General features: G+C 45.7%; 1 protein-coding gene across 1 annotated transcript; it reads left to right on the top strand.

Annotated features, from left to right (window-relative positions):
• Positions 1-721: 721 nt before the first annotated feature.
• LOC110529455 (claudin-20-like) lies at positions 722-13,532 on the top strand. The gene is made up of 3 exons (XM_021611631.2): positions 722-1,185; positions 10,296-10,350; positions 10,869-13,532. Exon 3 carries the CDS (start codon positions 11,020-11,022, stop codon positions 11,932-11,934), a length of 915 nt encoding a protein of 304 aa, XP_021467306.1. The 5' UTR covers positions 722-1,185; positions 10,296-10,350; positions 10,869-11,019; the 3' UTR covers positions 11,935-13,532.
• The last annotated feature ends 509 nt before the right edge of the window (positions 13,533-14,041 follow it).

Below are 14,041 nucleotides of genomic sequence, written 5' to 3'. Positions count from 1 at the left end.
GCTGAGTCCCCACATCTGGTTTTCAGGGGAAACGAAAGTTAGGTTGAAAATATTGTATCCCTGAAAATCGGATGTTAGCAGTTTCTGGCGACCCCACATAGGCTACAGCCTGCAGGCAGCAGCTTCACTGACACACTGTTGAAGGCAGTCATCACAGAAGAGTCAGCAGTGCCTGGGTCCTCCTCCTCCTCCTCCTCTCAGAGCTCCCTCTCCCTCTGCCTAGTCAGTGCCTCCAGTACCACTAGACTCTCTTGTCTGTCAGCCTCGTGCTCTTTTCTCTACCCAGAACAATAGAGGGGGATTGCATCTCCACAAAGACCACAGCACAGCAGCAACATTCACAGACAGGCGGGCTGCCGTGCCCTGCTCTCTGGGGTGTTCCAGCACAGCAGCTGGGTCTCTTCAGCCGTTATTGGCTCAGCCGACTCCTGCCTGCCATTCACCCATGATATGACTGGGATCCTCCTGGGGCCTCCTGGACCATCAGTCCAAAGGGAAGGGAACACTGCCGCTACCTCGTTCTCAAACCAAGGTGCATAAATTGAGGAGCAAACTGAAGTGAAGAGGAAATTCAGAAACTCTTGGAGGCTGCATTGTTGGTTAAGGGCTTGTAAGCATTTCACTGTACCTGTTGTATTAGGCGCATGTGACAAATAACATTTGATTTGATTTGATCTACAGCACAGAGAGACAGACAGAGGAAGAGAGAGACGGAGGAAGAGAGAGAGACAGAGAGATAGGAAGAGAGACAGAGGAAGAGAGAGAGCGAGAACGAGAGAGAGAGAGAGAGAGGGAGAGAGAGAGAGAGAGACAGAGAACAGGGAGTCTAGCTCCATCACAGACGGACGGTGTGGTGTGATACTGGGATACTGTCAGAGGGCAGAGAGCTGGTTGCCTCAGGTTCCAGCTAACTGGGTTCTCTCGGAACAACAGCTGATGGGATGTGCTGTGCTGGACTGCATTCAACAACGGACATTCATCACGCCTGGGGCTGAAGTCCCCCCACTCTACCTGGGATGGGCTTGCCTTGTCCAAGTTTCAACTAGCATTCGCTGACGTGACATACTCACATACACACGTGTGTTTGTGTGTGCAAACACACTAACACAATCTCTCAGACACAGGAGAAATGTGGTTCCATTGTGAGTTGTGCTGCTGGATGAACACTGGATGGATAGAATAGCGGTAAGTGCGTGCTGAAAGTGTTTCCCTCTTTCTTCTCTAAGTCATGTGAGGTTGATTACAACGTATTAGGTAGATGTTGTTAGATGAACCACAGCTATTCACAGTAATCTACAGTTGGACTCAGACATGTCTATGTGTGACAGTTTGTGTACGCTACCACATATGTTAGCAATTTGGACATGATTCAAAAAACAGGATAGATTTCCATCATCGTTGTTCTAAGAACTTTGTTGACAGGTTGTTTATTTGCACTCCCCATTCTAACCAAAATTCCTCCCCCATTATGGCTTATCCAATCAGGGAGCCCGGACATGGTCTCCATAATTTACCTCCTCATTCCATTACTCAGATGTCATGACATGACAATTAATAACATTTTCAGAAAGAATATCATTTCTAAACAGCTAGTTATTTAACTATCCACATTGATTGTATTAGGCTGTGTAAAAATAGTCAATTACCTTAGGAACCTGTCATTGATCATTTCATGGCAGTACCTCAGTGGTGAAAAAACTGCATCAATCCAACTGCTGACAGGTAATAGCGAAGCCATTGCCTCTTGACTGTGGGAATAAATAGGTCATTTATATTCCTGTCTGTTTGATGATTTAGGTAGGGTTGATGCCTCCTGGCTGTACTCATGCAAAAATATCTCAGCTTACTGAATGAACTCTCAACTCAGAAATTCAGTTTCACCTGGTGATCTGGCTACTGCATTAAGGTGGTAGGGTGAAACCTTTAACTAATCCTTATTACATAAGATGTTACCTTTTCCCCTTCTCTGGCCGTGTAGTTTTGCTATTCTAACTTCATATGAGGCAATGAAAATGTAAAGTAACAACAAATAGATGCCTACAGATGTAGGATCTTAATTTGAGCCAGTTTGCTACAGCAGGAAAATAATCCTGCGGCAACAGGAAATGTGAATTATTAATAGACATTAAAACCAGAAGATTGTGATAGCGCTGATGTCATCCACATATTCCTTTGTAAAACTCCCGATGGCGCATGAAGTATATGTGCCATATTGCTAAATGGGGCCAAATGGCACCAAAAAAAGGATCATGGTGAAAGTGACCATAACTAGCAAAGGATCATGGTCGGTGTAATCCTGGTAGCCTGCCGGCCTGTGATTGGTCTGTATAAGCACGTGGTCCTGCATGACAACAGATGTAGTAGTTAAAATGGATTTAATTAAATTTAATTAAAATATCTCCATTTGTAGGGAACTTTCAAATAATTCACTGGGAAGATCTAACTTGATCATAATAAACACATTTTAGAGCCCAAAACGGCCGTCTATTTTTATTTTGGGGGCTGTTCTGTCAATCGTACTTTACATCAGCTTTCTAGGGCAGACCAGGGCTTTTGGCAGCGCTATGTTGCTACACAGTAGCCGACCAGCAGAGCTGGTGACTTCACGCTCCAGACTGGACACTGGGGGCCTGGAATTACTATGTGAAGAATAATTGTTGATACATTTTTCATTATGGCAAATCAAGTCTGACATTTTAAAATGGAAATTACAAACTTTAGAAGCCTTTTTAAACTTTGAATACACTACAAGTTTGCCTTTCCTGCCGTGCAGGAAAATCCTCAGCAACAAAAGAGTGATCAAATTAAGATTCTAAATCTGTAGTATCACACATTAGTATTCTAACAGCACTACAATGCAACATTTCTCATTGCTGGACAGCTTGTCATCACAGTAAACATCAGTGAATTCACTAATCCATTTGTCTCTTAACTAAAAAACTTTACTGGGTCTTTGTTAGTCTGCTGGCTGCTCATACTGTAGCTTTTTCCCTTTAAAAATAGATTTGCTGAATGAGCTCAACACAGGTTTTTTATGAGCTTGTATGTACAAGGCTTTAAAGAGGGAACAACAAACACAATAGCAACCTGTAATGAATAACAGACTAATGAATCGTCTAAATTGCCCGGTTTTACTGTATGACTATTTTCATTACAACACAATAAAAATTCCTTGGCTGTCAGACCAATTTCAACATTTCTTTTTAAAACAAACTTTAAACAGGCAGTGAAAACGTTGGAAGTTGGAACCGTGCTCGCCAGTTGACATTAACAATAACTTTTTATTTAAATAATTCTGGGTAGGGCCGCCTTTTAAACCATCATTACAAATGTATTTAAATAATTCTGGGTAGGGCCGCCTTTTAAACCATCATTACAAATTTATCGCTGGATTTCTAATTTTACTCTTCCTTGGAAGTGACAACAGAATAACAGTCTGTTACTGCTAAACAATAGTCCTCAGTTATCATCTCCTCCACCATTAAACGTTATCAATGGCTCTCTTTCAATGAACCTGAGGTGATGATGTAGGAGTATTCCGTAGGACGGTGTGTATCATGTGTAACCTACACATACGGCTAATACAACTTGACACTTGAACTTCTAACTTGATGAGCAATATTAGGGAGAGCGACAACAACATCTAATCAGTACCAGGTACTACTGTCCCTTAGAAATTATGGGAGTGAAGCACAAACAAGCCACAAAGTTAATGGAACCAAGGAGTAGTAGAATGTGACAATAACAACTAGCCTACACATCAACGGCTACTACTCCAGTTAGTGGAGGCCAGGCCACAGAGCTAGAATAACACTCCTGCTGTCACGTTCGTTTGAATGATTGGACCAAGGCGCAGCGTTCCAAATATTTTAATAAATCGAAACTCACCAAACAAAACAATAAAGCACAAACCAAATGTGAAGCTAACAGCGCTACTGGGCAACTATACATAGACAAGATCCCACAGAGCTAGCACAATGAGGAAATGGCTGCCTAAATATGATCCCCAATCAGAGACAACGATAAACAGCTGTCTCTGATTGGGAACCATACAAGGCCAACATAAATCATTAATCACCTAGATGACCCACCCTAGTCACTATCACGCCCCAACCAACATAGAGAATAAACAGCTCTCTATGGTCAGGGCATGACAGACTCCACCCGCAAAACCTGACTCAATAGGGGAGGGTCCGGGTGGACATCTATGATGGATGACATAGGGCGTCGGGGGCGGCTCCGGTGCGGGGCGAAGTACCCACTCCGCTCACAGATACGTCGCTGGAGGCTCTGGACTGAGAACCCCTGCTGAAGGCTCCGGACCGCAGACCATCTCAGGAGGCTCCGGGCTGTAGACCGTCTCAGGAGGGTCTGGACCGTGAAACGTCGCCGGAGGTTCCGGACCGTGAAACATTGCCGGAGGTTCCGGATCGGGAACTGTCGCCGGAAGCGCTGGACTGGGAACTGTCGCCGGAAGCGCTGGACTGGGAACTGTCGCCGGAAGCGCTGGACTGGGAACTGTCGCCGGAAGCGCTGGACTGGGAACTGTCGCCGGAAGCGCTGGACTGGGAACTGTCGCCGGAAGCGCTGGACTGGGAACTGTCGCCGGAAGCGCTGGACTGGGAACTGTCGCCGGAAGCGCTGGACTGGGAACTGTCGCCGGAAGCGCTGGACTGGGAACTGTCGCCAGAATCTCTGAACTGGGAACTGTCGCCGGAAGCACTGGACTGGGAACTGTCGCCGGAAGCGCTGGACTGGGAACTGTGAGGAGGCACAGGACGTACTGGACTGTGAAGGCACACTGGAGACACAGTACGTATGGCCGGCGCAGGATATACTGGGCCGTGGAGGCGCACTGGAGGTCTGGAGCTTAGAGCTGGCACAACGCGTCCTGGCTGGATGCTCACTTTAGCCTGGCAAGTGGGGGGCGCTGGCACAGGACGCACTGGGCTGTGAGGGTGCACTGGCGATACAGTGCGTAGAGCCGGCGCAGGATATCCTGGTCCGAGGAGACGTACTGGAGACCAGGAGCGCTGAGCTGGCACAACCGGTCCTGGCTAGATGCTCCCTTTCGCATGGCAAGTGCGAGGAGCTGGCACAGAACGCACCGGGCTGTGGATGCGCCCTGGAGACACATTGCGTATCTCCGCAAAACATGGTGCCTGACTAGTCCCACGCTCCTCATGGCAACTGTCTTCCTCCAGACACCAAAACATCCACTCTACCTCATCACTCGCCTCAACCATCCCATTATTCCTCTTCGCTCCCAGACTCGTCCCTCGGCTTCGCCGACCAACACGTGTTCCCCCAACCCAAAGTGTTTTGGGGCTGCCTCTCGGGCTTCCATCGTGGTCGTGAAATTCGGAGTCGCCGTTGATCCTCATTCGCTGCCTTTGCCTGCTTCCATGGCAGGGTCTTGTCCCCTGCCATAACTTCCTCCCATGTCCATGATGTCCTCCACTCACTTTTCTCCTGGGCCCAGGATCCCTGCTCCTCCTGACCACGCTGCTTCGTCCTTTGGTGGTGGGATCTTTTGTCATGTTCATTTGAATGATTGGACCAAGGCGCAGCGTGCATAGAGTTCCAGATATTTTAATACATCGAAACTCACCAAACAAAACAATAAAGCACAAACCAAACGTGAAGCTAGCAGAGCTACTAGGCAACTATACATGCCCTATTCTAGTGGAGGCCACAGAGCTAGAATAACACTATACTATTCTAGTTGAGGCCACAGAGCTAGAATAACACTACTCTACTATTCTAGTGGAGGCCACAGAGCTAGAATAACACTACTCTACTATTCTAGTCGAGACCACAGAGCTAGAATAACACTAATCTACTATTCTAGTTGAGGCCACAGAGCTAGAATAACACTACTCTACTATTCTAGTGGAGGCCACAGAGCTAGAATAACACTACTCTACTATTCTAGTGGAGACCACAGAGCTAGAATAACACTATACTATTCTAGTTGAGGCCACAGAGCTAGAATAACACTACTCTACTATTCTAGTGGAGGCCACAGAGCTAGAATAACACTACTCTACTATTCTAGTTGAGGCCACAGAGCTAGAATAACACTAATCTACTATTCTAGTCGAGACCACAGAGCTAGAATAACACTAATCTACTATTCTAGTTGAGGCCACAGAGCTAGAATAACACTACTCTACTATTCTAGTGGAGGCCACAGAGCTAGAATAACACTACTCTACTATTCTAGTGGAGACCACAGAGCTAGAATAACACTATACTATTCTAGTGGAGACCACAGAGCTAGAATAACACTATACTATTCTAGTGGAGACCACAGAGCTAGAATAACACTATACAATTCTAGTGGAGACCACAGAGCTAGAATAACACTACTCTACTATTCTAGTGGAGGCCACAGAGTTAGAATAACACTACTCTACTATTCTAGTGGAGACCACAGAGCTAGAATAACACTAATCTACTATTCTGGTGGAGGCCACAGAGCTAGAATAACACTGATCTACTATTCTAGTGGAGACCACAGAGCTAGAATAACACTAATCTACTATTCTAGTGGAGACCACAGAGCTAGAATAACACTAATCTACTATTCTAGTGGAGACCACAGAGCTAGAATAACACTATACTATTCTAGTGGAGACCACAGAGCTAGAATAACACTATACAATTCTAGTGGAGACCACAGAGCTAGAATAACACTACTCTACTATTCTAGTGGAGGCCACAGAGTTAGAATAACACTACTCTACTATTCTAGTGGAGACCACAGAGCTAGAATAACACTAATCTACTATTCTGGTGGAGGCCACAGAGCTAGAATAACACTGATCTACTATTCTAGTGGAGACCACAGAGCTAGAATAACACTGATCTACTATTCTAGTGGAGACCACAGAGCTAGAATAACACTAATCTACTATTCTAGTGGAGACCACAGAGCTAGAATAACACTAATCTACTATTCTAGTGGAGACCACAGAGCTAGAATAACACTAATCTACTATTCTAGTCGAGACCACAGAGCTAGAATAACACTAATCTACTATTCTAGTGGAGACCACAGAGCTAGAATAACACTAATGTACTATTCTGGTGGAGGCCACAGAGCTAGAATAACACTGATCTACTATTCTAGTGGAGACCACAGAGCTAGAATAACACTATACAATTCTAGTGGAGACCACAGAGCTAGAATAACACTACTCTACTATTCTAGTCGAGACCACAGAGCTAGAATAACACTAATCTACTATTCTAGTGGAGACCACAGAGCTAGAATAACACTGATCTACTATTCTAGTGGAGGCCACAGAGCTAGAATAACACTAATCTACTATTCTAGTCGAGACCACAGAGCTAGAATAACACTAATCTACTATTCTAGTGGAGACCACAGAGCTAGAATAACACTGATCTACTATTCTAGTGGAGGCCACAGAGCTAGAATAACACTGATCTACTATTCTAGTGGAGGCCACAGAGCTAGAATAACACTGATCTACTATTCTAGTGGAGACCACAGAGCTAGAATAACACTGATCTACTATTCTAGTGGAGGCCACGGAGCTAGAACAACACTACTCTACTATTCTAGTGGAGACCACAGAGATAGAATAACACTATACAATTCTAGTCGAGACCACAGAGCTAGAATAACACTAATCTACTATTCTAGTGGAGGCCACAGAGTTAGAATAACACTAATCTACTATTCTGGTGGAGGCCACAGAGCTAGAATAACACTATACTATTCTAGTGGAGGCCACAGAGCTAGAATAACACTGATCTACTATTCTAGTGGAGGCCACAGAGCTAGAATAACACTAATCTACTATTCTAGTCGAGACCACAGAGCTAGAATAACACTAATCTACTATTGTAGTGGAGACCACAGAGCTAGAATAACACTGATCTACTATTCTAGTGGAGGCCACAGAGCTAGAATAACACTACTCTACTATTCTCGTGGAGGCCACAGAGCCAGAATTACACTAATCTACTCTTCTTAGAGCTGCATTGGTTCCCATCTCCCTCCTTGGCTGCGTTCCAGACTCACTAGTCACTTTATAGTGGACTAATTCTGACCAAGGCCCATTGTGCACTCTAAAGTGAATAAGGGGCCATTTGCGACCCAGCCCTCCTCTCCCCATGCTCCCCTTGCTTCTCAGAGCTAACCATGTACCAAAAACACTACATCACATACACTGGTGTAGTCCCATGACTCAACAGGCTGGTAAAGGACATCAATCTCAAAGATATGAATTATATCCAGACATCACATACCATTCATATGAGAGATGTTCAGTGATGTTCTGTTAGTAGTTCGTTGTATGTTTTCTTGTCCTCAGGGTCACTCTCCCGAAAAAAAAAAGTGCATGACCTTACCTGCCTGTGTAGCTTGCTTGGTAAACTCTTGGTAACATAATAGAGGAGAATTGGGAAGAAACTAATTTCAACTGAAATCCAAGTATTTTTTTCTAGGTCTAAATAACTGTCTAATACTGGGTAATACAATGATGGTGATACAACGGATTATCTGGTCAGGTCTTAAAAAGATCTTTGTTACTTCCTGATATTACTATTTTGAGTAGTAAAAGTCCATATACTTTTTGTACAGAGCAATAAGGAACACTAGTGTGATAGATGCAGTGTGTAAAATTCACAAGACTGTTTTTCCTTTGAGACTAAAAGTAGACCGGCTCTGTATCAAAGCCCAACTTCTGTGTGCCTGGAAGAAGAAATAACAAATGCATGGAGCACCACTTATATTAGCCAGCCATGTCCTCTCACATCACACACACAGCCTACGATTCTGCAATTTCAATGACTTCAATGTAACTGTCTGTCTGAGGCGGGAAGCCCAAAATTGGTCCTGAGTTAAACCCACTCCTGCTGTCACTCCTGCTGTCATTCACTTCCGGATGCTTCTGCTGTTTGGGGCAGTGTATTCTGGGATCTATTATGTGTCCCTAATCACACCCTATTCCCTATATAGTGCACTACTTAGTACACACTGTTGGGAATAGGGTGTCATTTGGGACACAGGGAATGACCTCTTTATGCTGCTGAGTAGAGGTGGGATGCAGAGGAATGGATGGAGGGGTGTACACATAGAGCTAAGAGTCGAGTAATGAGGACTACAGCTGTGTAATAATCACAGTGGCATTTCCCCTCCATACTCCCTCCCTCAGAGGGTGGCTAGGTAGGTATAGGCCTGGGAGGGAGCCTGCTGCATGCCATCGTCTGGGCTGGAAAATATCATGGTAATGGGTTAATGGGAGTAGGCAGACTGGCTCAGGTCAAATGATCTCTTCTCTTCCAGTAATATTTCCCCCTTTTTTCAAATGAATGTAGTCTTTCTTTCCTAAAATGAGGGGTTGGAATGGAGGAGGCAGTTTGGTAGAGTCGGATAGGGGGGGAGTGGGAGTGGGTAGGAACATTTATATTTTCTGTTTATCCCTCTGGTAATCGTTCCTGTTGGGGCAGGTCTGCCACTATGGGGTGCTTTCCCCTCTGTTGTCACAGTGTGTGGATATATAGATAGAGGATTACTTCAAGGATAGGTTGTGACTGTTGTTGGGATACCAGCGCTGTGTGTGTTCCATCTCTACAAATGGAGGGGGCGGTTCACACAGTCTTATCTGTGTGTTGCAGTCGGCCATACTTCATGCGGTCAATTGAAAGGCGGCACCTTCTTCTCAGCTGCAAGGCTAAAGGATGGGGATGCAGGTCCTCGCCATCTTTCCGTTTATACTGTGCTCTGAGTGACGCCGTCGAAACACCACAAAAAGCCACCATCGAACGAACACCAATGACAAATCAAACCTCAAAACTCTTGGCTGTCTAAATGATATATTGAACCAATTAAAGGGGACCAACAATATCTTCAACTGCAAATTTCAGTCAGACATTTAATATGCCGTGATAAAGAATATTGGCTTACTACTGTCTTTTATCATTACTACTCATTTGCTGAGAGGACATTAGCTCTGCGGCTGTTCATCTGAATCAATGACCTTCAGGTTATACTAGTCCAGTTGTTTAACCACTCTCACAGCACATTGCTGCTCAGTTTTGCAGTATTTCTCTCAGTTCACCACTTAGTTCTCCTTAGTGGTACTGTAGCTCACAGGCAACAAGAATGTGCGGCTGCCATGTCTCTACTGGACACTGAAAAGGATGGAATTGTATGTTGTGTTGCTAAGGAGATGGTAGGAGGACGGAGGAGGTGCGAATCACTGAGCTGCTTAGCCTATTGTTTTGTTAGGTGTTTTTTCCATCTCTTTTGTGCCCAGAAAACATTGAGAAGAGACTGACGCACCACGGCACACTGTCCGAGACACACAAAAGGTAAGGAGGCTTTTTTTCTCAAAACACTGCAATTACAAACAAACGATTCACTTTAACAATGCATTTATGTTGTCTTTAATGTCAGAACGTCACCACCATAGAAGACAAACTAAAGAATTGGAGAAATTACAAATTATTCTAAAAGATTATTGAAATAGCTTATGTATGCTGCAATGACATATATTGTAAATTGAGTTTATGTATAGAGGCAGCATTTACCTCATAGCTAAAGTGAAGTGAAGTAGCTGCCTGCTGTAAAAGAGTAACCCTCTTTCAGAGGAAGGACACTGCAGCTTTAAATGCACATAATTGAGTCTTTAAATGAACACCACAAAACTCAGTCACACAAAGCCAGGGATGCAGAGTTAAAATGCAGAAAAAAAGAGCAGAGCGCAGTTTCCTTTTCCCATCACAAGCCCCTGCCTCATACAGCACCTGCCTCATCCAGCCCCTGTCTCCTCCGTCTGATCGTCACGCTTGCTCGCTCAGTTCAATTCTCATTTCGATTTTTATCACAGCCCACTGAAGCCTGCACTGAGGAATTATCTGCTGTCAGGACCTGAGGCTGCACGGGGGCGATAGGGAGAGACGGAGCCAGGGAGCCAGGCTCGGGCCACCACAGGGTGACGGTGCCGCTGTGCCGGAGAGGAGGGGACTCGCAACTCGGCGATGGCGTCCTCCACCATGCAGATCCTCGCCTTTGCCCTGGCGCTGCTGGGCGTCCTGGGCGCCACCGTGGCCACGCTGCTGCCCAACTGGAAGGTGAGTGCCGACGTGGGCTCCAACATCATGACTGCCATCTCCCAGATGCAGGGGCTGTGGATGGACTGCACCTGGTACAGCACCGGCGTGTTCAGCTGCACCTTGAAGTACTCTGTGCTGTCGCTGCCCGCCTACCTGCAGACCGCCCGGACGACAATGGTTCTGTCGTGCATGATGGGTTGCCTGGGCCTTTGTCTTGCCGCCCTAGGGCTGAAGTGCACCCGCTGGGGGGGCAGTCATCGGGCAAAGGGGCACGCGGCCATTGCCGCGGGGGGTTGCTTAATCCTGGCTGGCATTCTCTGCTTGGTGCCCGCTTCCTGGTTCACCAACGAGGTCATCACCACCTTCCTGGACTCCAACGTGCCCGAGAGCAGTAAATACGAGCCTGGGGGGGCCGTGTACGTGACCTTTGTCTCTGCCGGCTTCCTGCTTGCCAGTGGGGTCATCTTTTGTTTGTCGTGTCCCGGAAAAAGAGACTACACCTCGACCTCCACCTCTACCACCTTTCCTGACAAACTACTGCAGCAGCAGATAAACCAAGAGCAACTACAGCGCGACCTGATACAGTGTGACCTGATGCAGCGCGATCAACAGCAACGGGAGCAGAAGGACTTTAAACAGCAGACGTCGCCCAATGAGCAGTCGAGCCAAGAGCAGCTACAGTGGGTTGACAAAGGGTCCCAGGGTAAGGTCCAAGCAGCTGACGACATCCAGCAGGAGAAGCCTCTACATGAAGACAAGGGAACGCAGCAGTTCTATTCTCCATCCAGAGTCCCTCCAAAAGACACCCGGGCTGGTTACAGCCTGCAGGACTATGTTTAATATGTTTTATCCCTAAACCCTACTCTTGTTAGTGGGGTGGGGGGAGAATCCTGAGGACATTCTACTGGCTGCCTTGTGAAGGGGAGAGAGTGGAGAAAGAGGGGGAGGAAGGATGGGAGGAGGAGGGAGAGAGTGGAGGGGAGAAAGAGAGGGAGGGAGGAGGCTAATGACGTTGACAGCCTTATCGCCACCTCTCATCTGTTCTCTCTCGCTACTGCGAGCACAAGCAGTAAAGGTATTCCCAAACTACTGGAGAAAGACAGCTTGTGGATCCAGATTCCTGGGGCAAATGCCTCCTTGACTGCTGCTGTGGTGGGCGGAAAGACACAAGGGTAGGGTAGAGTAGAGGTGCCATAAAAATGCACAAACACAGCGCAAGTACTGTCAATCCTGTGACAAGTTCCTTTAAAAACTGATGCGGAGGCTTTTCCATACCAAAGGTTTCAATGAGAAAAAAAGTGCTGATGATAACTAGCTGTTAATAATAAGCCATCAGAACGATTGCATAGTAAGATAGCGTCGATATGTCTGGAAAAAGCCATTCTTTGCTATCTTGTGTCCTTTTAGAACCCATTTGCCTTGTGAGACAAAAAATAATCATCAATTATATTTTCCAAAGCTAAACGGACTGATTGATATTGAGTCTTCTTTGCATGCTAATTATCTGTAGCTTGTTAAATAATTCAGTGGAATGCAGAGTAGTTACTGAAACATAGTTACCAAAGCTTGTGCCTAAAAGAATGTGTAGAACTTCAACTGTCTGTAAAGGAGACTTAGAGAAGATTAACAAAGTGAAAAGGGAGTTCAGATTCCCACCAACACCATACACAAACATCCAGTCCATTTTTTTCCTGTGAGTTGTGGAGGGGAATAAGGTGCATGGCAGCGCAGGCTGTCAGAGATAATGATCCTCTTTGCTTTCCCATTATCCCCTCGCTACGGCTGGATGCACACTACTCATTTACTGCACCCCCCCCCCCCCCCCCCCCGCACACGCACACACACACACACACCCTCGTCCTTCCTCTCCCTCTCTAGCTGCGAGGGTAATAGGGTCTTGTACCCAATCATCTTTACGGCGTGTGTCCGTGTGTCATTGCTGCAGGAGGCACAGCGGTAGGAGTCTGTTCTGTGGCCAGAGGTTAGCTGTCACAAGCTGCTGTCCCCTCGTGTTGACGGAGGGTAATAGATGCTACGTCCCAAATGGTACCTTATTCCCCATTTAAGGCACTTCTTTTGACCAAGGCCCATACATAGGGAAGGAAGGGTTCCACAAAAAGTGGTGATATTATTTGGCTCCCCAAGTATTCTGAGAAAAATATATAAATAATTTCATAGTTGGAAATAAAGAAGGTAAAATCATCAGAAAATCAGAAAATAATTCCCTGCATTCCCACACATACTGGGCACAATGGAAAAACAATGTCATATTTTGGGTTTAGTTGTCATCTAAATGCAATATAGTATCATTGATGACACAGTGCATTCGGAAAGTATTCAGACCCCTTTACTTTTTCCACATTACAGCCTTATTCTAAAATGTATTCAATTATTTTTTCCCTCATCAATCTACACACAATACCCCATAATGACACATCAAAAACAGGCTTTTAGACATTTTAGCAAATTTATTTTAAAAATTTTTTTAAAAAATGAAACATCACATTTACATAAGTATTCAGACCCTTTTCTCCGTACTTTGTTGAAGCACCTTTTGCAGTGATTACAGCCTTGAGTCTTCTTGGGTATGACGCTACAAGCTTGGCACATCTGTATTTGGGGAAGTTCTCGCATTCTTCTCTGCAGATCCTCTCATGCTCTGTCAGGTTGGATGGGGAGAAGTGCTGCACAGCTATTTTCAGGTCTCTCCAGAGATGTTCAAATCGGGTTCAAGTCCGGGCTCTGGCTGGCCCACTCAAGGACATTCAGAGACTTGTCCCGAAGCCACTCCTGCATTGTCTTAGCTGTGTGCTTAGGGTTGTTGTGCTGTTGCAAGTTAAACCTCTGCCCCAGTCTGAGGTCCTGAGCGCTCTGGAGCAGGTTTTCATCAAGGACCTCTCTGTACTTTGCTCCGTTCATCTTTGCCTTGATCCTGACTAGTCTCCCA

The sequence above is a fragment of the Oncorhynchus mykiss genome, chromosome 8, assembly GCF_013265735.2.
Source record: "Oncorhynchus mykiss isolate Arlee chromosome 8, USDA_OmykA_1.1, whole genome shotgun sequence".
Lineage (NCBI taxonomy): Eukaryota > Metazoa > Chordata > Actinopteri > Salmoniformes > Salmonidae > Oncorhynchus > Oncorhynchus mykiss.
Note: the sequence above shows the minus strand (reverse complement) of the source record. Positions and strands in the feature narration are given on the sequence as shown.

Excerpts from the sequence above, each read along its gene's own strand:
- LOC110529455 (XM_021611631.2), top strand. The coding sequence starts at position 11,020 with ATGGCGTCCTCCACCATGCAGATCCTCGCCTTTGCCCTGGCGCTGCTG.